Source organism: Podarcis melisellensis (assembly GCF_964234715.1).
Source record: "Podarcis melisellensis genome assembly, chromosome: 7".
Classification (NCBI taxonomy): Eukaryota; Metazoa; Chordata; class Lepidosauria; order Squamata; family Lacertidae; genus Podarcis; species Podarcis melisellensis.
The window spans coordinates 44,644,561-44,668,828 of NC_138539.1; the positions used below are offsets into that span (position 1 = coordinate 44,644,561).

The 24,268-nt window shown below is 43.1% G+C and overlaps 1 protein-coding gene across 1 annotated transcript in view; it reads right to left on the bottom strand.

Moving 5' to 3' along the window:
- The window catches only part of LAMA3 (laminin subunit alpha 3), a 130,263-nt gene that overhangs the window by 58,787 nt on the left and 47,208 nt on the right, over positions 1 to 24,268 (bottom strand). Inside the window, exons 23-37 of the mRNA XM_081919177.1 lie at positions 22,399 to 22,528; positions 16,263 to 16,405; positions 13,685 to 13,785; positions 13,444 to 13,597; positions 12,480 to 12,640; positions 11,592 to 11,700; positions 9,432 to 9,529; positions 8,471 to 8,642; positions 7,698 to 7,824; positions 7,465 to 7,604; positions 5,679 to 5,794; positions 5,190 to 5,401; positions 3,413 to 3,617; positions 2,141 to 2,285; positions 47 to 187 (exon numbers count right to left, since the gene is read on the bottom strand). Of these exons, the coding sequence (XP_081775303.1) occupies positions 47 to 187; positions 2,141 to 2,285; positions 3,413 to 3,617; positions 5,190 to 5,401; positions 5,679 to 5,794; positions 7,465 to 7,604; positions 7,698 to 7,824; positions 8,471 to 8,642; positions 9,432 to 9,529; positions 11,592 to 11,700; positions 12,480 to 12,640; positions 13,444 to 13,597; positions 13,685 to 13,785; positions 16,263 to 16,405; positions 22,399 to 22,528 (2,154 nt within the window). The remainder of the gene's footprint in view (positions 1 to 46; positions 188 to 2,140; positions 2,286 to 3,412; positions 3,618 to 5,189; positions 5,402 to 5,678; positions 5,795 to 7,464; positions 7,605 to 7,697; positions 7,825 to 8,470; positions 8,643 to 9,431; positions 9,530 to 11,591; positions 11,701 to 12,479; positions 12,641 to 13,443; positions 13,598 to 13,684; positions 13,786 to 16,262; positions 16,406 to 22,398; positions 22,529 to 24,268) is intronic.

The window sequence follows — 24,268 nt, forward strand, 5'->3', positions numbered from 1 at the left end:
CCCTTAAAATAGTGATTGAAAAAAGAATAACTTACAGCAAACGTACCTTAACCCTACGTTTATTTGTGCTGCGACAAATATTGGTTGCTCCGAAACAAAAGCAATTGGTGCAACCCTTCGGGTTAGCAGAGTCCAAATAAAACGACCCAGGGCGGCACATGTCACACTGAATACCTTCAACATTCTCCTATAAGTCAGTTGCAATAAGTCATTAAATGTTTCCACATAAAGCTCCTGCAGTAATATACACATGAAAAAAGCTGTAAAATACATCTAAAATAATACATAACATTGTTTCATCGCCTTGATTTTCAGTACACAGTAGCACAAATGTAAATGAGGTTGTCTCCTTCTGAAAGGAGTTTCAAGCAAATGACACACATATGCTTTTGCTCCTTTGAGTGCATAACAAGCAGCTCCGCCAATACTATGCTTGTGTGCATTAAAATTAAGGTGTTTCCAAACAAACCTTTTTTTGTGCATGATTGTCACACATTTTGACTGCTGTCAGTCACAGACTGATTCACACTGAACGCACACAATACACAATATTGTGCGGCTCTTGATCTAGTTGGAAGCAGGGATGAGAAGAATCCATCTATTTCTGGTCCTTGTCGCTATTTCATGTGTTCACCCATACGTCTGTTCTGTTCCATTTCTACATTGATCCACATTTTATTTTTATTTTAAAGCTCTGCACAGATATTTGCAAAATATGCATTTTAAAATGGACTTGGATATCTTTGACCCAAGAACAACAATGTGTCAGAACACTCAGGAACTGTAAAAGCTGGTGAATGGCCAACTAATGTTCTGATCTGAAACTTAGTCCAAGAGGTTTGTTTTGGAATTTGCAAAGATCAACATACAACATACAATCGTTTAAAGTTTAAAGACTGAGCCCAACTATGTGTGTGATAGCCACTGTGTCAGAGAATTACAATAATACCAAATATATGTGATGTGCAGCTGATAAGACAACTAAATTAATCATCCTAGAAAAAGATAATTGAAACTCAAGGGATTGTTGAAAGTGAGCAGTTGCACTTGTACTTACTCTTGGAAATGATTGTTTGGAAGCACTAATAAAGTTTGGCAATGAACAGTTAGTACATCAAGTTAACACTTTATATATGGGACCATGTGCATATTCCTGAACTGCAGGGGGTTGGACTAGATGATCCTCAGGCTCCCCTTCCAGCCCCCAAATTCTATTATACTATAAGTCAGAAGTTGAATTAATGTGGGATCACAACTGAGTAACTCCCGCAAATCTATTGCTACATTCACTGAGCCCATTACTAGATGTTTAGTAGTGAAGTGGGCAGCTGGAGTGAAGTTAGCAACATTCAACCAGAGTCCTAGAAATGTGCTAAGCAGTGCACACGAGATATTGGAGCAGTGTACACAAATATCCCCAGGACAATGGAAATGGGTTTTCCTAGAACCATTTGCACTACTGGCAGTAGAGAGTATTTAAGGGGGAGAAGGTTTTTCAATCTGTATAGTAACAGAATCCAGTTAAAGTGTTTCTATTGATTTCGGCGGGAGGTGAATTTGCTTCCCTCTGAAATAAGGGACGAATGGTGAAATAGACACTCAAGGAACAGCAGTGTTGCTATATGTTTCCTTCCGAGGCTTGATTGCAAACCAAGGTGTTGTACAGTGGTACCTCAGGTTACATACACTTCAGGTTACATACGCTTCAGGTTACAGACTCCGCTAACCCAGAAATAGTGCTTCAGGTTAAGAACTTTGCTTCAGGGTGAGAACAGAAATCGTGCTCTGGCGGCGCGGCGGCAGCAGGAGGTCCCATTAGCTTCAGGTTAGGAAGTGGTGCTTCAGGTTAAGAACAGTTTCAGGTTAAGTACGGACCTCCGGAACGAATTAAGTACTTAATCCAAGGTACCACTGTACTAACAAATGTTTCCTTGGGAAGCTCACAAGTGTTAGCTCCATTTAATAATTAACCATTGGTTTCATAGTATGGTAATTCAGACCTGGAAAGCACTATACAGCTAATTAATAATTTTATTATTCCTTAAGAAATCATGGGAACGGTAATCATCATTACTAGTTAACTAAGGAGAAACTCCTGGCAATTACAGTCGCACCAATTCTGAATGCAAAAGCACCTGACCTTACAGAGGCAAACTCCTGTCTGTGGATGACAAACATCTGGCTCTGTTCCTTGTCTGTTACATTTGCAAGGTTTGCAGTTTGGAAAACCATAGGAACCAGAAGCACATCGATCGCACCGTCGACCAGTTATTCCTATGCGGCATCTTCAGTAACAAAATAAAACCAAAAAACAATTTCTGAAAAAAGGTTTGCTTTTTTGGAAACTCAGTGAGTCAATGAAAGAGTCTTTATGTAACAGTATTAAAATCAGTGTATATCGTAGTTTTCCATTAGCAAATAAATATCACACCGTGATGTCATAAAATACTAGTGTTTCTTAGATATAATTTAGGCATCAAAGACGGACATGCTAAAACAAACATTTAGAAGTGTCAGCTATAGCTGAATGCTGTTCTTCAAGTGAAGACCTCATTATTAAAACTCATTGCTTTCTTTCACAGTGGTATACAGCAATGGCATTTTTTAAAATGTCTGAATAACAGATTAGTCTGAAGGACTAAACAAGGTTCAAAGCTCTGCTGAAGTATACATAAGGCAAGTAAGATAAGAACACTGCACACAGGTGAGGCACAAAACGCACAGTGTTGAAGTGCGATATCCACACATCTTGATAATAAAAGCAAATTTGCACACTAAATTGGGACTTTGAGCTTTGGTGCACTGCATAGATCTGAAGCTGTGGAAAGACAGTAGCTCTGTGCCAGCAGACATATGGCTGCTGACCAGCCCGAAGTGTATGTCGTTCAGAAGTCACATGTCTGTATGGTGCTAACCCAGCAGCCCCCATCCCATTTTCTTCTGGTTAGGTCCATAGGTAAGAGGGACAGGATCCCCTGTTTCCTCAACTGTTGCTTGACAGTGGTAGCGTCTTTCTTCCCAAACACACCCAATCACCACCATAAATGATATAGGCCAATTGGCAAATTTGATTCATATATGGGAAGCTCAAAACACTTATTCTTTCATAACATAATGTAATGCAGGCCAGGGAACTGTGGCTATTGGGTGGAACACAGATATTGTATATAAATAATAGACGCATACAGCCAACAATAAAGCATACTGTCTCCCACAAATTGTTTCTCAGAGTAAACCAACCTCTTAGCACACGCTAAAGCTCCTAGGCATTCCACTTTTCAGAAGTTAATTAACACTGCATAGATGCCTGTTTTGAAGAAAAGGGCTTCTTGTCCCATCCCATTTCTCTCCCTTGCATTCCCCACCCCCCAAACGTGGAAGTTTAAACTGTAGCCTGATAATATCGACTTACTTGCATTGCCCAACAATTTTATCACATTCAGCATTTCCTGGATTAATAATGCCTTTCCTGGAGCAATTGCAGCCCTCGCAGCCAGTGAGTGGGTGATAGCCGAAGTGCTGCCTCACACACACTTCACATCTGGGCTTAACGGTTTGAGGAGGACAAATACACTTTCCAGTGATGTCATCACAAAGTCGCCGCCCACAGCTGCATGCTGGGATTGAGAGAACCATTTAACACATGAATAATATTGTATACCAGTATATGCAAGTTCATCTAAATTTGAATAGAAGTTAAAAAAAAAAACCCACTAGAGCTTGTTTTGCCTCATATCAACTTTATCATATAATGGTCTTAAAATAGTTTAAAAAGTGGAAAATGAAACATATATATGCTACAGGAAGTAGTTCTTTGGGAGAAGCACTAGGCTTTTCTGTCATACTTTCTAATTACAGTAGGTTTTTAAGTAACAAACACGAAAAGCACAATAAAATACAATTAGAAAAAGACAACATCTCAGATATCTCATCAAGTACTGGGAAGAACATGAAGGTGTAATTCTGCTGCCTGGGTTTTTTGAGGCGCAAGAAAGACTTGAAAGCCTTGCAGACAAGAAAGAGTTGCAGCTGTACACAGACCTGGACCTCAAAACTGGAGAGGCCAGCACTGCTGCACTGCCCTCTACCTCTTTCTCTCTACTGAGATCTGCCCAGTGTGTTCTCCACAGCTCTCCTCTGAAGCCCCATCTCTAAACCAGCTTCATGCCAGCATGGGACTTAAATCAGAAATAAGGGGAAATGGTGAGAAGACAGGATGCCATATAACAGCTACAGCTATATGATAAACCACTATTTGAGACCATACACATACTGGCTTTCTTTGGAGGATATACATCTTGAAAGTGCATGTTTGTTGCTAGGAGCAGATATTGAGTAGGTACAAATGGTGGCATGCACTCCTTTCAGAGCGGAGATCAGTACCCAGTCTCTCTCCATGTTAGAAAATGTGTCAGGACATATCTTTTCAACTGGCCTTTTAAATCAGTATTAGTGCTCCTACTACTGCGTGTAATGCTGTTAGTTACGCTTTATCGCTTTAATGCTTTTATGATGCTGTTGCTTTATTGTTCTGCTTCGTTGTAAACTGTCATGACTAGTTTACAAAAAGGCAGTATAAAACTATTAACAGTAATAATGTTGATATTACTACAGATGCACTTAGATGTCACGTTACACTATTGTATAGCAAAATATAAATGAGCCTAGACTCCTCTAAGGCTAGCTTTAAAAAGTCAGCTTCAAAAACCATGGTTTTAAAGTACCATAGTTAAATGTTAACCACAGTTTGTTGGTCTGGGCAGCACGACAAACTGTGGTTAACAAAAAGCAGAGGAGAAAGCTTCCGAATGCTTACATAGAGAGGGAATCGGGGAGCATGTTAGTCCAAGAGGATTCTAGGCTCGTTTACATCTTGCTAAAACATAGTTTAGAGTGACATCTGAACTCCAATAGTACAAGCATATATAATATAATATAATAATTTCTCGAAAACCCACAAAGAGAGGGAACCAAGGCTTTTTGTGTAAATGTAATAGCTGCATTAGTATTTGCTTTGGTCATTTAAAAAAACCTGCATATAGATGACCACTGATAGGAAAGGCTATAAACTTAAGGGAAATAAAACTGGAATGAAATACAGAATGAAACTTTAAACACTTTAGGCAACATTCCAAAAAAGTGTAACGCAGCACATGACCTCTCCCAACAGTTATTAAAGACATCCTTACGTTTGCAAAAGGGAAATCCATAATAGCCTGTTTGACACCTGCTACACTGGCGGCCAATGATGTGCTGTCTGCAATTGCACTGCCCTCCCACAGAGTTGCAAGTGCGACTGGTGGCCCCATTTCTGTGGCAATTACAAGGCAGTGCTCCATCATTGTAGGCAGCTGCAAGTGACCTTGCAGACGTTCTACAGAATTCTGAGGAAGTGGCAGGGCTGTTAAAAGAAAAGAAAAAAGTAAACTATGATTTGTAAAGCACCATGAACACCACAGTGGGCAACCTGTGGCCCTCCAGATGTTGTTCAACTACAAATCAAATCATTCTTGACCACTCTCTGGGGATGATGGGAGATGGAGTCCAACAACTTTTGGAGGACTACAGGTTCCCCACTGCAACATTACATAGACAGTGTAAGTAAAATAAATTAACTAGTTAACTGGCCACCCATATAACAGATGTGTTTGGTGTTGCAGAATATGAGGCTGACTTACTTAATGGAAAAACTGTTCCCACCACAATGATAGATGAAATCAAACGACTTGTCCACAGTGTCTTTCTGAAGAAGTCTATAACTGTAGCTGTCTGCTGGAACAGCCAGGACACGTTCCTTTAAAAATGATAAAGAAATGAAATGGTATGTTTAATCTTAAGTATCCAAGCACTGTTTCCAATTTCCATTCATTTCAACGCAATGTGTATGCAAATGGCACTTGAACTGCACTGATAGGCGCTCCAGAAAACAAGGGCCTTAAAGTATTTTTATTTTGCATACCACCCTCCATCTGAAACTTAACAACAGCCCATTAAACCCAATAAAATAGGAGAAATAAATAAAACATATCACAGCAGAGACAGAAAACACAACAGAATCTGGAGAAATAAAGCGGTTTTTCACTGGTGCCTAAAAGATGTTAATGTAGGGACCAGGAGGGACTCCCACAGGAGAGAGTTCCACAAGCAGGACGTTACAGTCTAAAAAGTCTTCTCCTCCATTGCCACCTGCAGCCACATAGTGGTAGCACTCAGGAGAGCTCCTGACGAACAGCTTGATATAGTAGAAACAGATGATTGGGGGGAAAGACATTCCCTCAAAAGACAGAGGTCTCAAGCAGTGGAGGGCTTTAAAGGTGAGAAGCAGCACTTCGAATTGTGCTTAGAGACAGACCAGAAGCCAATGGAGCTCTTTAAAGATTTGGTGAAATGTGTTCCCAACCCAATATCTTGTCTCATTTGGTGCCACGGTGGCAATGTTTTGAACTGCTGTTTCTAAGCAGTCTTCAAAGCAGGCCTTCATACAATAGCTGTAGACTGGAAATTACTAGACGGTGGATAATTGTATTTTTAAAAAAATAATACTGTAATTCTAAACAACCAGCTCATTCAGCATACATCATGGGGATGTGTGGTTATAAGCACTAAAACATTTTATAATTATTAAGTCATAAAATATTGTAATTTGTCTATCTCTTTCCACATAAAAGGAATCTTCCCTGGTTGAAAGAAAGCTGCAGCAGCTGCCTGCATAACTCAATGAAAACAGCTATACCACTGTTACCTATGCTTTGGGTAACTTTCCATTTAAACTATTACAATGTACCGTATATAGCATGTGGAGCTGTGTTTTTAAAAAGTTAGAAAATCACCATTGGTCTGGAATAGGGCTACAGATTTATTGACTGAGAAGTTTGATCATATTACATCTGTATGTTGTCAAACGCACTGGTTCCCAGTCTGTTTCTGAGCCTAATTTAAAGAACTGGTTTAACCTTTACAGAGATAAATAGGTTGAGACAATGTTCGCTGAAAGATTGCCTTCTCCCATAGGTACTTATCAGAACCTTAATATCTTTTTCAGAGGTTCTGTTCCAGGTGTCCTTGCCAAACAAAGTGAAGCAGGTAACCACAAGGGAAATGGCCTTTTTGGTAGTGGTATCCCAGTTATAGAACAACCATCCCTTCGAAGTTTGCCTGATGCCATCTTTGTGATTTTTTGGTGCCAGGGAAAGATATTTTTGTTCACCCAGACTATTTAAATAATGTATGTCTTATGGTCTGGCCTGGTCCTCTTATGTTTTTTTTTTAAAAAAGCAAACCTGTATTTTATATGTATTTTAAGTTTTTAATAGTTTGCATTGTTTTATACTGTAGTTTGATTTTTGCATTTGTTTTGTAATGAACTTCTGAATTGGGTGACAATATAACTTTAGTTAGTTTGTTAAAATAATAGTTTTTAAATAATAATACTAATTAAATTGTCTTGAATATAACAAACCCTACCAACACAAGCATTTTTCCATTAGGAATTTTCACAGTGACTGAGATATCGTGCTGAGGGATGTCAAGTTCAATTCGATTTTCTGCCATCACCAAACCCCGGCATCCAGCAATATGCGGACAAAATGAAGCATTATAAGACCCTAAAACAGACAAATGTAAAATAAAATAAAATGAAAACTGTGAAAACTCAAAACGTGCTAAAAATATCTAAACCCATGTAAAACCCAACTCACCTGACCAGAGTCGTCCTCCATCAACAGTCACGTGTACAGGAAATGTTGGGACCTCCGGCTGGTAAAACTGTATGACAAACACGTATCTGCCCAAATGCGTCACTCTCCCATGCAGAGTAATTTGGTTCTGTCAACATAAGAAAAGTTTTGTGTTTTGAGCTTCATCCTATTTATAGTCAAAGTGTGGCAATGCCTAAGCACCATCCTTGCACACTACTGGTTATTCAATTTAGCACAACTGAAAGTGTGGGGCGGTATCCTATATAAAAAAGAAGGTTAAGTTTATGTACAGGATAGATAGATAGAGATAGATAGATGATAGATAGATAGATGATAGATAGATAGATGATAGATAGATAGATAGATGATAGATAGATAGATAGATGATAGATAGATAGATAGATAGATAGATAGATAGATAGATAGATAGATAGATATGCTAGAAATCTCTTGTTTAAATTCTCATCCTGCTTGGACCTAGAAAGCTGCAGTAGGGACTGTCCTTAGAGGAAAAGAGAGGCACATCTAGTGACTTCAAGAACTACTTCTTTCTTTCTGCACCAGCTTTTTGCCCAGACCTGTAGTGGAATTTAATGTCAGAGCAAAAGCTCTGTAAGAGGCCAACGTATTGTAAATCATTTAAGAGAAACTCCAACAGTTCTGCAAGAGTTCGGCTGCATGCCAGATGATATTAACTTCTACCAATCAATTGACATAAACACAGCCAAGTCTTGCTGGACTATGACCCACATTTAATTCAAAATGTTAAATACCTGTGAAGAAGTCAAAGTTACTCCCTTAGCTGTATGAGCAGATGGCAAAGGAGAACTCAGTGGCTCCTGGTATATCACATTTCTTTGCACTTCTGCAACCTGCCCATCCCTCAGAGCATCCAAGACCACGGCTGAAGGAGGCGTTTCATATTGCGAGGGGAGGCAAGAAGCACTTTAAAAGGGAAACAGAATCAGAACATATACATGTATACACAGAAAAGTGAGCTCAAATAAATGTGAAGCCTATACATTTCATTTTAAAATTGCTTGCTGCCTTTTTACATTACTGTATTTACAACATACCCTGTAAGTGTCCCGGAAAAACCGGGACATCCCACTTTTCCCCATGAGAGCATGGCGGCCATTTTGGGTGGCGGGATTTCGTGCAGAGATCTCAACCCAAAAAACACTTTGGGGGGCACGACCTCGCACAGTGCTCCAAAATACATGTTTGGGGGCATCTGCTGTTGTGCAAGAGCACAGCCCAGAAGAAAGCATGTCTTTTGGGCTCCTTTATCTTGCGCAGGTCACATGATTCACGCATGAGCACGGCTGAGAAGATGCACATCCCAGTTTTAGGACTCAACATGTTGGACGATATGTTTACAACCCACCGAAATAATGAAATACACAAACAAAATGTACATTGTTGTGGTATAACAATTAAAAATGCTGGTGTGTGACTGTTTTAAATGTCCTGAGATGGAACATTTATCAGAGTTTGCAAAGAAGCTAAAATAATTCAGACAAGCCAAATTTCTCAAGAGTGTGTGCACAGCTCTGGGCAAAGCCTTGCATATCTCCGCTAAGAAGAAAGCACGACTGAGATCAAATTATTCTTATTTCAGAATACACAGAGTAGCGGCAGCCTTGCTGTATGATGGGCACTGCAGTTATTCCCAGGTCAGAGCGAGCCTTAAACCTTCTTTTGATGGAAGCAAAAGGGAAAGAAGCAGTTTACCTTGGATCAGCTGAATGGCCAGAAGTGGCAATGCAATATACTTTAGGTTCCAAGTACTCTATAGAAAAATCTTCCAGAGGAATAAGGCAAACTTTATGCTAGGAAACAAAGACGACAATGAAGGTTCTGTTATTTTCTTCTTCCAGCTAAGAGCAGCATGTGAATAAGGCAGCTACAATATGTGAAAACAGCACACCATTTGTGCTGTTAAAGAAAGGAAGGAAGCAATTCAGTTTAGCAAAGAGGCAGTGCAGTATGTAGAGACCTGTGAATGGAAGGCTTGTAAGCTGCAGGATCCTGCCAAGGAAAGGGAGCTCAAAACCCCTTTCCATGACCACAGGGCCTTCTACAATCTCTTGCCTTCATTAGAAGGATTTGTGAGAAGCCATGAGGACAATGTGGTTGGCCAAGAGCTGCTACTCTACCATTATATGGGATTAGAAGTGTACGCTTTTGACAGTGAGTCACACAGCAACTGCTCATTGGTCTTTACTAAGAATAGAAGCAAAAAATAAGCATTCAGCCTACTTTTACTGTTCAACCACAGTAAGATTATTCATTCCAACTCCATTTATTCAAAGCTGATAGTATTCCCGTGCAACTACAAAATGTGGACTGTATCCCAGAATTTGGCACATTGAAAACCTCAACTTATTTTTGAAGAAGCACAGTTCTAATCCTGATGAATTCAGATAAATGTCTGAAAACACACAATGTGTACCTATTAGACGGCCATGTATCCTATCCATGTATCCTGCACAGGCTCTCATAAAGACAAGTTGAATAAATGCGTGCAAGGCAAGGACTGCAGCTAAAGGCTCAGAAACAAAAGCTGACCTCTTCTGATAGCTCCAGAATCCATCTTATGGTGAACTTAAATTAGCCTCCCTTGGGAATAGTAACAGCCCAAGTCCTGTGGAACTGAGAGATCCTGTGGAACTTTCTTTGCCGCTTTCCCAGAGGCAGGTATTTTTTTTTTTTAAGAAAGCCTTTGAGAATTCCTGAGAACAAACGGCTATTGCCCTGTACTGTCTGCTCATATTTCAGATATTGTGCTGCCATTTTATTCCACAATTTTTTCCGTTCTGTTATTTAGTTAGATTTCATTAAGGGACTTTCTATACATTGCTTCTAGCTTCGTAAAGCTGTGAGAGATATCATATGAAACAGAAGTGCAGAAAGGGTTAAAAACAAACAAATAATAAATAAACCAAATGTCTAATAATGATTCAAGAAACAGAGCAGCAAAACAATCTCACTGACTAACCAGTGAACCAAGAAATTAATTCCAGAGAAATTAAAAAAGGGGGGTGGGGGTAGGGGAATCCCGTGGCGAACAGGATTCTGGGTGCACTTCCTTGCCAATTCTGGGTAACTTCACCAACAGGAACATATGAATCTGTTAGGCCCTTGGTCCATCTAACTTAGTATTGTCAACTCTGATTGGCAGTGACTCTATAGGGTTACAGGCAGGAATATTTCCCAGCTCTGCCTGGAGATGCCAGGGACCTGGAACCTTTTGAATGGAAAGCATGGGCTCTGTTACTGAGCTATAGCCCTTCCCCTATTCAGCCATTATTGATTTTTTTAAAGGAGTATTCAGTATGAATGTCCACAGTACCTTGCAACAAGCAGATGTTCAACTCCTTCTGAATGCAACCACCAAGGAGCCGCATTCTATTCTGGCTTTTATCCCAGCGTTCTCCATATGCATGCTAGCCAATGCATTGTTTTGAAAGCAGAAGGCACAAGGGGATAAGTGAGGAAATATTTAAAGTATCCAAAAGGTGGCAGCAAAGATCTTATAATGAAACTTTTAAACCAATTTCCGCACAAACCTATCTTCATAGCCAGCCCCTTTGCTTTGCATTTGGGAAGGGTTGAAAAAGACCCATACGCACACATTTTTGTGGGGGGTATTATGGAACCACACAATCACTGTGATCATTTGAAATCAAAATATGTGAAAGCCTGCATCACAGCGGCTGGCAGGACATTGATAATAATGGATTCTTATTGTGGTCATTATTATTTATTTATTCATACCCCACTTTTTTCCCTGGCAGGGACTCACAATGGATCCAGGTGGCAAGAGATCCCTTATTAGAGACCCCAGAGTAGCCCACCTGACAGGAAAAATATTGCAGAACTGAAACTTACTAGGAGAAAATCTATTGCTGAAGCCCTGAGATGGAAGTTTGCATCAGCCAGAAGGTCATAAACTGCAACTCGGTGCATTTCATCAAGCACGACACTGCGGCATAGAAAGCTGGAATAGATTTTAAAAGTAGTTAAAAACCATACTGGAACTCTTCCACCGCAAAAGAATATTCTTCTTCTACCGTTTGCTTATTTCCTCCAAAGCCAAGAAACAGTGAGTTATTTATCAGGATTGTATCATTTATATCTGGCTATTTTAAATCATGTTGATTGGAAAATTGATCCGGGATAATCAATACAATCCAAAACAGGGAATTATGTTTGGAATTAAAGAATTAAGTTCTCTCTATGGATTAATGCAATGAAAATAATTTTAAAATCTATTTACATCAGTATTTGACTCCTTCAGATTATTCTGTTTTCTTTAGATGGAGACACACACCCGCCGCCCAATCCATACACTATTGTCATTAGATCATTAGATCATTAGATCAATTGATCATTAGCTCATTAGATCAATCTAATGATCATTAGATCATTAGATCAATTGTCATTGTCATTAGATCAAGCATAGAGCACAAGAACATAGAAATTTGCCTTCTAATGAGTCACACCACTGTTCTATCCAGCTCAGTATTGTCAACACTGGCTGGCAGCAGCCTTCTAGGGTTATAGGCAAGAGTCTTTCCCAGTTCTGCCAGGAGACACCAGGAACCTGCAAAGCACATGCCCTATTGCCAAGCTATGGCGCTTCCCCTACTCAATTCCCATTTATTTTAAAACAGTATTCAGAATGAGTACACAGTAGGCATATGTAAGCAAGTTTAAAAAGAAAGACAAAACATATATTCAACCCAACTGGATAATTAAGTTTCCACATTTCCCCACCTGTATTTGCAGCTATATATATTGATTTTTGCCTCCATCACATTCCCAGGGGTGTCAATCTTCACATTGCCAACATATACTCGATCATGTTCATTAGCATACTCAAGGACTACGACGTAGCGGCCAACTTGGGGAACTGTCAGCCTTATCTGCAGATCCACCTAAGAAAATTCGAACCACATTTGACTACTACCAAAATAAGGATCGCAGAGGATGCCATCCATTTCCCAGGAAACACTTTTCTCAAGCATGCAAGAGTTTCAAGAAAGCAAAAGGAGAGCTACATAATTCCTGAACGCCGAATCCCAAACCCGCCAAAGCCTTTCCTACAGAAAAAGCCTTCCTTACTCTGCCCACCAGAATGATTGCCCCATGGGTAAGTCACACAGTAATACTGCAGGGGATGCATGGAACTAAAGGTAAAGGTAAAGGACCACTGACAGTTAAGTCCAGTCATGAACGACTCTGGGGTTGTGGCACTCATCTGGCTTTACTGGCTGAGGGAGCCGATGATTGTCTGCAGAGTTTTTCCGGGTCATGTGGCCAGCATGAATAAGCCGCTTCTGGTGAACCCAGAGCAGCGCACGGAAACGCCATTTACCTTCCCGCCTGAGTTGTACCTATTTATCTACTTGCACTTTGACGTGCTTTTGACAGTTTTTCCGGGTCATGACTAAGCCGCTTCTGGTGAAACCAGAGCAGCACACGGAAACACGTTTACCTTCCCGCAGGAGCGGTACCTATTTATCTACTTGCACTTTGACATGCTTTCAAACTGCTAGGTTGGCAGGAGCAAGGACCGAGCAACGGGAGCTCACCCTGTCGCAGGGATTCGAACCGCCGACCTTCCAACTGGCAAGCCCAAGGCTCAGTGGTTTAGACCACAGCACCACCCATGTGGAAATAGAATGTACAAAATTGACACATATGGTGGCAGATTTACACACAAACAGAGCCATCTTACCTCTTGACCAGTGATATGAGACATTATGGGATGTTTGGCTGTTGGCTGTTGGGAAGCTACGTTCCTGTACTCTCTTCTGTTCAAGGAAACTCTGACTTCTGAACCAAGCACACAGCAAAATCTGTCCAGTGGGAGGTGCTCATACTGTAAACAACTTTTTTAAAAAGGAGGAAGAGACACCATTAAAATCAAATAAAACAACCCAAGGCAATGGTCTCAATAATATAATAGGCGCACTAACTTATCTGTCACTGCCTGTCCTGAATATGTGCAAGCCTCTGTAACTGGTAACTGCAGGATGGGTGCTTCATAGTAGTCACTAGGCAAGAGCACCAGGTAATCCTAACAGGACAAAACAATATTAACATAAGCATATTTATTAAGCACATAGAAAATGATTATGTGAAAATTTCAGCATAAGTTGCAAACAGAGTGGGCTCCTGTTTCCACAGAAGATTTAACAATGCAAGCCCATGTATTCAGATATAAGCCCCCAGTTATTTTGACTTATTCCTATGTAAATGTGTATAGGATTGCTCCCCAAGGACACAGTCCTGTACTCAAGATCGTCTAGCTGAGGGATTTTAAGAAGTGGCAGAAGCCAGGAAACAATAGTGGATCTTGATCTATGGTGCCACATGTCCAATGGATTTGTATGATATTTTTCTTTTTTTCTTTAATTCTTTTTTTATTAATTTTCATATGAGAAATCAAAAATAAGCAAACAAACATCGAAAGTCAAAACAAACAAAGAAAAATAACATAAATTTCCATTGCAATCCTTCATCATCTTATTTGTATCCCTCCTATATGTACATGTTGACCTCCCTCTCTCCCGATTTCGGGCTTCTTGGTAGAAACTTCTTTTTTTTTGCAGTTTCATTAATTAATAGTTTACACGTCGTAAGATTTATGTTAGACCTGCTGTGGGTTTTAAACTTCTAAAATTTCCTTCAATGTATGTTATAAATTTACTCCAATCGCTAATAAACTTTGTACCTTTTTGGTGTCTAATTTTTTGCATCATTTTTGCTAGTTCCACATATTCAAATAATTTTATTTGCCAATCTTTAACAGTTGGGATGTCTGGACTCTTCCATTTTTGTGCTATTAGTATCCTGGCAGCCACTGTTGCATATTGGAATAGTGTCTGATCCTCTTTTTTAATTTCATCCCCAATTATTCCCAATAGGAAGGCTTCCAGTTTTTTAGAAAAAGTGTATCTAAATATTTTTTTTTAATTCATTATATATGAGTTCCCAAAACTTTTTTATATCTTCACAAGCCCACCACATGTGGTAAAAATTTCCTTCTTTAATTTTGCATTTCCAGCAAGCTTTGTTACCGGTTTTATACATTTTTTCTAATTTCATTGGTGCGATGTACCACCTATACATCATTTTTTCCAAATTTTCTCTGAGCGTGACACAGGTCGTGAATTTCATTCCTCTGTTCCATAATTCCACCCAATTATCGTATTCTATATTGTATCCCAGATCCATTGCCCATTTTATCATTACCTCTTTTATCTCTTCATCTTTGGTATCCCACTCTAACAAAAAGTTATACATTTCAGATAATAGCTTAGTTTTACCTTCTAATATTTCTGTCTGAAATTTAGATTTTTTTCTCATTCATCCCTATCTTTTTATCTTCTTTCTATAATGCGCTTATTTGATGAAATTGCAACCAGCCTGTTAATCTATCTTTTAACTCTTCAAATGTTCTCATTTTCCATCCGTTTTCTGTTCTTATCGATAAATCTTCGTAAGTCAATCTTCCCCCCTCCATGTTTGTTTTTTTAGTTGTTAAGATATCGATCGGTGATAACCACCAGGGTGTTTTCCTTTACAATAGTTTTTTTTTTTATTTTCCTCCCACACCTCATATAATGATCCTCTAATAATATGACTTGAGAAACCTTTATGCACCTTTTCTTTGTTATGCCACAGGTATGCGTGCCATCCAAATCTATCTAGATTTGGATGGATTTGTATGATATTTTTCAACCTTCAGTCCTAGGTGCTGTTGGACTACAACTCCCATCATCTATAAACGTTGGCTGGTGATGGTGGGAGTTGTAGTCCAACAACATCTGGGAACCCGAGGTGAAAGACTAGTGGAACTCTTCCACTAGTGGCACCATTCCATCAGCAATTATATGACAATGGAGTAGGGGGGGATGGGGACAGGTTAGAGTTGTACATGTGAGAGGTACACTTGTCCCAAATCCTATACTCACTCAGACCACAGTCATGCTGCTGACAGCATCATTTTACACTAACCCCACACCTGGACAATAGAACTGAAAGCAGTCCCTCTGCCCACTCTGGCACAGAATATGGTGTGATTCAGCACCCAATCACAGCACACTAGCCGAGCACAGAGAGACTACCGGTCCAATAACTAGGCACAGCTCATGAGGCTATATTTCTCTGACCTCATGTTGTGCACACTGAGAGGGGGGAGTCAAAATAGGGAAGTCTGATGGGGGGGCAGAGAAGAGAAAGGGCACTCTGCACAGAAGGAGACCATTTCGCACAAGACAGTCCAACCTCACACAACACACATAAACTCTTAAGAGGAGCTCTGCCTCAGGACTCCAGGCACAACCAACTGACAGTAAACTCCACTTCACCAACTGGGGTTTTCAGAACCAAACAAGTAAGGAGAAGAGGAACACAAGTTGCAAAACGTAATATCTGTGACAGCCTTTCAACCTCCCTTCCCCCTTTTTTTGCTATATATGAAAACTCTGTTTTGACTGAAGTATACTGCACTAACATTCTTCCCCCTCGTAATTATAGCAAACATCTTACCAAAAGGACTCCCTCTGCCATGATTTTAAAAATCCAGGTTCCAGGAGCCAGTGAAAATGCATCTGCAAAGCTCTTCCCTGGGACAGTGACAAAAGCAGGTTCTTTACTGGGCGGGAAGACAACACCTTTGCTCTGAGGAGTCCCTGCCAGCAAACAAGAAAATAATAATAATAATTAAAAAAAACACTCCCTGATGACTCAGAAACCAACATTTTTATTAATTTAAATGAGATAAGCAGCAAACTGAAAGAGCAGGTGCACCCCCCTGCCCACCCAACCATGTACAGTGGTACCTCGGGTTACATACAATTCAGGTTACATACGCTTCAGGTCACAGACTCCACTAACCCAGAAATAGTACCTCGGGTTAAGAACTTTGCTTCAGGATGAGAACAGAAATCGTGCTCCAGTGGCACGGCGGCAGCGGGAGGCACCATTAGCTAAAGTGGTGCTTCAGGTTAAGAACAGTTTCAGGTTAAGAACGGACCTCCGGAACGAATTAAGTACATAACCAGAGGTACCACTGTATGTACCTGCAACTCAAGACAACACTTCATGTGTCTGATAAAAGGGACTGTAGCTCACGAAGGCTTATGCCATAATAAATCCATTAAAGGTTACCACATGTCATTTTTTAGATTTACACTTTTTTTTTGGGGGGGGACCTTGGGGGGCCAGCTAAAGATTATGTGTGAAGAGGCTCAAAGTGTGTGACAGACATATTACTGCAATGCACTGCAATAGACTGTATGAGGTATGAGATTAAGATGCAGCCAAATCCCACGATGTATGTGATCCACATTCTGTAACAGGCTGCCCTCCATGAAACCACCCTGGGAAATATCTGTCAGAAGAACTAAAAGTGGCAAGCAAGCTATTAATAAGCTAACATTTTCAATGAATGTTGGTTTATATTTATTTTTTAAGGAACCTACTGGTACCTGTTTTTACGTCTAGCATCAGAGGTCCTTCTCTAAATATCCCCGCCACTCTGTAGGCTTTCATAATAATAATTACTATTATTTACATGCCGCCACCTGATTGGGTTTTCCGGAGAACCACGTTATAGACTTTAAAAAACTAGCCAGGCCAAACTTGCTAGTTGGGCAGGGCCTCCCGCTTGCCTATCACCTGATGTCCCTTTGATGCCAGGTGATGCTGTGCTTTGATATCCCAAATAATCAGGATTTCAAAGGGCAGTGCTATTTGACAGACTTGTAGCTGAAACCCTTGATAGACTTGTAGCTGAAACCCTCTGGAAGCTCAAGCATGACTGGGGGGGGGGGTGCTCTCTGATAGCCCTGAAAAGACTGCTGGTTTTGTCCCCTCTGATCACCTGACGGGCAAGGGGTGGGAGTGCTTTTCGGAAGCATCAGCTGCCTATGTGCGTCCAGAGCTTCCAAAAGGAGGGACCAGGTGTGCTCAACCAAACAGAGCCCTTTGCAAGCCTCCCTGCGATGTTCCCTTCAATTTCAGAAATTGGAAAGCGGCTACTTCAAAGAGCAGCAATGGGAGGGGTAAGCGCTTCGCCCTCCTTGAGCAAGGCACCTTCCAAGCACCCATCAGCTGATGGGCAGGCAAGAGTGTGCCTTGTTCCAACGAAGGAACAACAAGGAGCCCACTTTAAGCTCCTGCTTGCTCCTTTGAAGCCCCGCCTTTACTCACCCCACACCAGACAACATGTAGGGTGGGCAGGTGGGCATGGCATAAAAGAAGCTTTTAGTTCAACTGAATTCAGCGCATGAAGACACTTTGCAACTACCTGCTGAGTTCCACCGCCATTTTATAATAATAATAATAATAATAATAATAATAATAATTTATTATTTATACCCCGCCCATCTGGCTGAGTTTCCCCAGCCACTCTGGGCGGCTCCCAATCAGTATTAAAAACAATACAGCATTACATATTAAAAACATCCCTAAACAGGGCTGCCTTAAGATGTCTTCTGAACGTCAGGTAATTCTTTATCTCTTTGACATCTGATGGGAGGGCGTTCCACAGGACGGGCGCCACTACCGAGAAGGCCCTCTGTCTGGTTCCCTGTAACCTCACTTCTCGCAATGAGGGAACCGCCAGAAGGCCCTCGGCGCTGGATCTCAGTGTCCGGGCTGAACGATGGGGGTGGAGACGCTCCTTCAGGTATACAGGACCGAGGCCGTTTAGGGCTTTAAAGGTCAGCACCAACACTTTGAATTGTGCTCGGAAACGTACTGGGAGCCAATGCAGATCTCTCAGAACCGGTGTTATGTGGTCCCGGCGGCCACTCCCAGTTACCAGTCTAGCTGCCGCATTCTGGATTAATTGCAGTTTCCGGGTCACCTTCAAAGGTAGCCCCACGTAGAGTGCATTGCAGTAGTCCAAGCGGGAGATAACTAGAGCATGCACCACTCTGGCGAGACAGTCTGCGGGGAGGTAGGGTCTAAGCCTGCGTACCAGGTGGAGCTGGTAGACAGCTGCCCTGGACACAGAGTTAATCTGCGCCTCCATGGACAGCTGTGAGTCCAAAATGACTCCCAGGCTGCGCACCTGGTCCTTCAGGGGCACAGTTACCCCATTCAGGACCAGGGAATCCTCCACACCTGCCCGCCTCCTGTCCCCCAAAAACAGTACTTCTGTCTTGTCAGGATTCAACCTCAATCTGTTAGCCGCCATCCAACCTCCAACCGCCTCCAGGCACTCACACAGGACCTTCACCGCCTTCACCGGTTCTGATTTAAAGGAGAGGTAGAGCTGGGTGTCATCTGCATACTGATGAACACCCAGTCCAAACCCCCTGATGATCTCTCCCAGCGGCTTCATATAGATATTAAAAAGCATGGGGGAGAGGACAGAACCCTGAGGCACCCCACAAGTGAGAGCCCAGGGGTCTGAACACTCACCCCCCACCACCACCTTCTGGACACGGCCCAGGAGGAAGGAGCGGAACCACTGTATAACAGTGCCCCCAGCTCCCAGCCCCTCTAGACGGTCCAGAAGGATGTTATGGTCGATGGTGTCAAAGGCCGCTGAGAGATCCAGCAGAACTAGGAAACAGCTCTCACCTTTGTCCCTAGCCCGCCGGAGATCATCAACCAGCGCGACCAAGGCAGTTTCAGTCCCATGGTGAGGCCTGAATCCCGATTGGAAGGGATCCAAATGGTCCGTTTCCTCCAGGCGTGCTTGGAGTTGTTCAGCAACCACCCTCTCAATCACCTTGCCCAAGAATGGCAGATTTGAGACTGGGCGATAGTTGGCCAAATTGGTCGGGTCTAAAGATGTTTTTTTAAGAAGCGGTTTAATGACCGCCTCTTTCAGCGGGTCTGGGAAGGCTCCCTCACAGAGGGAAGCATTCACCACCCCGCAGAGCCCATCGCCCAGCCCTTCCCGGCTCGCTTTTATCAGCCAGGATGGGCAAGGATCAAGGAGACAGGTGGTCGGTTTCACTCGTCCAAGCAGCCTGTCCACATCCTCGGAGGTAACAGATTGGAATTGATCCCATGTAACAGGACCAGACAGAACTCTAGCACTCTCCCGCCCTGGCCCTGCTCCCACGGTGGAGTCTACCTCCTTCTGAATCTGAGCGATTTTATCTGCAAAAAACTTTGCAAAAGCATTGCAGGAGATCTTGGGGTCCCTACCAGGCCCCGGTGGTACAGGTGGTTCTGATAGATTGCGAACCACCTGAAAAAGTCTCCTGCTGCTGTTTTCTGCAGATGCAATGGAGGCGGTGAAGAAGGCCCTCTTCGCCGTCGCCATTGCCACTTGGTAGGCTCGACGTTGAGCTCTAACCCGTGTCCGGTCTGATTCAGAATGAGTTTTCCGCCACCGGCGCTCTAGCCGTCTCAACGATTGTTTCATCACCCTCAGCTCCGGGGAAAACCACGGGGCTGTCCGGGCTCCATGCAGTCGGAGAGGGCGCTTCGGAGCCAGACAGTCAATAGCCCTGGTTAACTCCGCATTCCAGCGGGCCACCAGGGAATCAGCTGAAAGGCCATCAACTTGGGATAGAGCATCCCCTACCACTCTCTGGAAGCCAATTGGATCCATTAAGTGGCGGGGGCGGACCATCCGAATCGGTCCCACCTCCCTGCGGAGGGGAAGGGTTGCGGAGAAGTCCAGTTGCACCAGGAAGTGATCTGACCATGGCACTTCTTTTGTTTCGCTTTTAGTTAATGTCAGATCACCAGCATCCGTAGAGGTAAACACCAAGTCTAAGGCATGTCCGTGGCTATGAGTTGGGCCAGACTTATTCAGGGACAGCCCCATGGAGGCCATGCTTTCCACGAAGTCCCGAGTGGCCCCTTGTAAGGTCGTGTCGGCATGGATGTTAAAATCCCCCAGGACAACCAGGCTAGGTGTCTCCAGGAGCATATCCGCCACGACCTGAAGCAGCTCGGGCAGGGAATCCTTGGTGCAGCGGGGAGGTCGGTACACCAGTAGGAATCCTGTACTGCCCCTATTGCCCAACTTCCAGAACATGCACTCAGAAAACTGGGTCTTCCCAATAGGACGCCTGGTGCAGACTAATGACTTCCTAAAAATCACTGCAACCCCCCCTCCCCGCCCACATGACCTGGGTTGCTGTGCGTAAGAGAAACCTGGTGGGCAAGCAGCGGCAAGGACAGGCCCATCTGCTTCATCCAACCAAGTCTCTGTCACACATGCCAGGTCAAATCCTCCATCCATGATCAAGTCATGGATGGCAGTGGTCTTATGAATCATTGACCTGGCATTGCACAGCAACACTTTCAGGTCATGTGGGTATCCCTTGCTGATTCTAGTATCCATCCGGTCAGGACCAGACCCGGAGGTAGGAATAGTCCTCAGACAACGACTAAACCTGCCTCCTCTGTAATGACATGGTCTGGTCTTAGCGTAACTCCTCCTCCTACCCGTGATCACTGAGATCGGTTGTCCCAGTGCATTCCCCCCTGTGAAACATGTCCCAGCCATTTTGTGGGCTGGGGCCCACTCCCCGGCAGCCCTGACCCCTCCCCCTAAGAACAAAATAACAACCTATACAAACAAACAAAACTAATAAAACAATACAAACAGAAAAAATGTAAAAATTACAAGAACATCAAAATAAAAAAATAATTCCCCAAACCCAACCAAACATCCATCCCACCCCCACCCCCCACATACAAAAAATCCAAAAGAAATTTTTTAAAAACATTTTTAAAACACTCTGTGCCCCTCCTGCAGTAACACTGTCCTAGTGAGGCCTGTCAGGCCCCGCCCTGGGCCAGATGGTAAGTGGCAGGAAGGAGCAGGGCCCTCAGGCACTCACTCAGGGGAGTCCTCCTGGGCAGCAGGCAGCAAGCACCACGCAGTCCTTGTGAGGCCTGTCAGGCCCCGCCCCAGGCCAGATGGTAAGTGGCAGGAAGGAGCAGGGCCCTCAGGCACTCACTCAGGGGAGTCCTCCTGGGCAGCAGGCAGCAAGCACCACACAGTCCTTGTGAGGCCTGTCAGGCCCCGCCCCAGGCCAGATGGTAAGTGGCAGGAAGGAGCAGGGCCCTCAGGCACTCACTCAGGGGAGTCCTCCTGGGCAGCAGGCAGCAAGCACCACGCAGTCCTTGTGAGGCCTGTCAGGCCCCGCCCCAGGCCAGATGGTAAGTGGCAAGAGCAGGACCCTCAAGCACTCACTCAGGGGAGTCCTCCTGGGCAGCAGGCAGCAAGCACCACGCAGTCCTTGTGAGGCCTGTCAGGCCCCGCCCCAGGCCAGATGGTAAGTGGCAAGAGCAGGACCCTCAAGCACTCACTCAGGGGAGTCCTCCTGGGCAGCAGGCAGCAAGCACCACGCAGTCCTTGTGAGGCCTGTCAGGCCCCGCCCCAGGCCAGATGGTAAGTGGCAAGAGCAGGACCCTCAAGCACTCACTCAGGGGAGTCCTCCTGGGCAGCAGGCAGCAAGCACCACGCAGTCCTTGTGAGGCCTGTCAGGCCCCGCCCCAGGCCAGATGGTAAGTGGCAAGAGCAGGACCCTCAAGCACTCACTCAGGGGAGTCCTCCTGGGCAGCAGGCAGCAAGCACCACGCAGTCCTTGTGAGGCCTGTCAGGCCCCGCCCCAGGCCAGATGGTAAGTGGCAGAAAGGAGCAGGGCCCTCGGCACTCACTCAGGGGAGTCCTCCTGGGCAGCCATTTTGCTCTACCTACCTTTACGAAGACGAGAATAAGCGATTATGTGGCCAGATACCGCAGCAGTTCCAGGATTAATATACCTCAAGATAACACGGAATAAACGGAGGTTTGATTTCTCCACGTTCAGAGTTATCCTTACTTCATTCTGTAAAATGGGAGGTTAATAAACAAGGAGGAAAAAGCCATAAAGTACCAAAAGGATAAATCTTCAGAAGCTGTGCAAGCAAAATACACAATTCCTACAGGGGGGGAAATAAGAATAACAAGTACCACACATATAGACAGAGACATTTATGCGGAAGGAAAAGCATTTTCTGGCATAAGGAAGAGAAAGACAGGCAAACCTAGCAAGAAACGTAATTCACTTACAAGTGTTATTAGGGCCAAAATGTTTCCCCTCAGCAATTGAGATCCTCCCTCTACAGCTTTTTGAAACCAAGGTGACATAGTGCAGTGCTAGGTGGAAGAGCTTAGGAGGAGCCACAGTGACAGGTACTACCACCTCTGGCTAGGGAAAAAAGAAGCAAAGAAGAGGACAGGAAAGCATATTATTTTAATACTACCACCCAAAAGGCAGAAAATGTCTAGAAACATTTAGCAAATGTAACACGGCAATCAAAAAAGTTATGGTGGGTTTGGATGAAACACAGGTCTAAAGCAGTTCTCTTCTTACTGATCCTCACTGTAAATGATATCCTGATGAATTCGGAAGGATAACAAGTTGGCTGTACTATGGTCCGCATTTTTACGGCTGCACTCTTATACACACTTACCTGTATTGTTTGCTCCTGTGTTTCTGAGAAGACATGCATATCAATGCTCTGTTAAGCTGGCATAGTACTGTGGTGTCCATGTGGCATGGCTTAAGGATAAGAACTGTGTTAAAAGATGTGTGCTAATGTTAAATCATGGATGATGTACCTTGCACTTCTCCAATCTATTTTAACTTGGCATTTGAGATGAAGGTTTTCCATCTATTAACTTTAGGGTTGCCAAGTAACTACTACCTAGAGAATCCAACTGGATGTCAACAATGCAATGGAAAGGTTTGAAACCAGATGACTGAAGTTCATTTGGCATATGCCTAGAGTTCCATGCATTATTTAACTTATTTGGCTCGATTATTCTTCCTCACCCTTTTTCTATGCATCTCCTATTGGTTTTTCATTGGTGATCACCAACTACAGAATCACTGCAGCAAGGAGAGGGAGGAGAGATGTTTGGGGTGGGGATGTCAGCATTGCTTCCCTTCCTCCTCCAACAAAAGCTTCAAAAATGAAGTTGAGTTAATGGGAACAAAACAGGAAATGCTGAGCTGCTCTACTATCTAAAATTAGTATAAAAAAGCCAAAAATGTTCTTCTCTGGAGCATCTTAACTAGGCATTTTCTGGGGGCTGATCCAGGTTTCTTAAGAGCATGCTCTGTTTTTGAAGGCTAGGAAAAGCAGAGGGGGGAAATGGCAATGGAGAAGTTGTAGTTCATAAATTTGTATTTTACCCTTGTAAAATTCTGACACGGCTAACAGAATTTAAAAGAATAACCCTAAGGGAAAGCCCTAGATTAAGAGGAGTAAGGCATACAAATGAATGAAGATTAAGCAGAAGGAATCCGTTATATATCATGCTACTCCAACAATCTCTCTGAACGCGTCCCCAAGGATGAACAAGAATCAGTTGGTGAAATAAAACATATTCTCTAAAAAGATGCCAAGGCAGCACTTACTGAATACACTCCTCCAATTTTTTCTGTAATGCTCACAAATTGAGAATCACAGAATCATAAAACTGTAGAGTTGGAAGGGACCTTGAGGGTCATCTACTCCACCCCCTGCAATGTAGGAATCTCAGCTAAAGCATCCATGACAGATGGCCATCCAACTTCTGC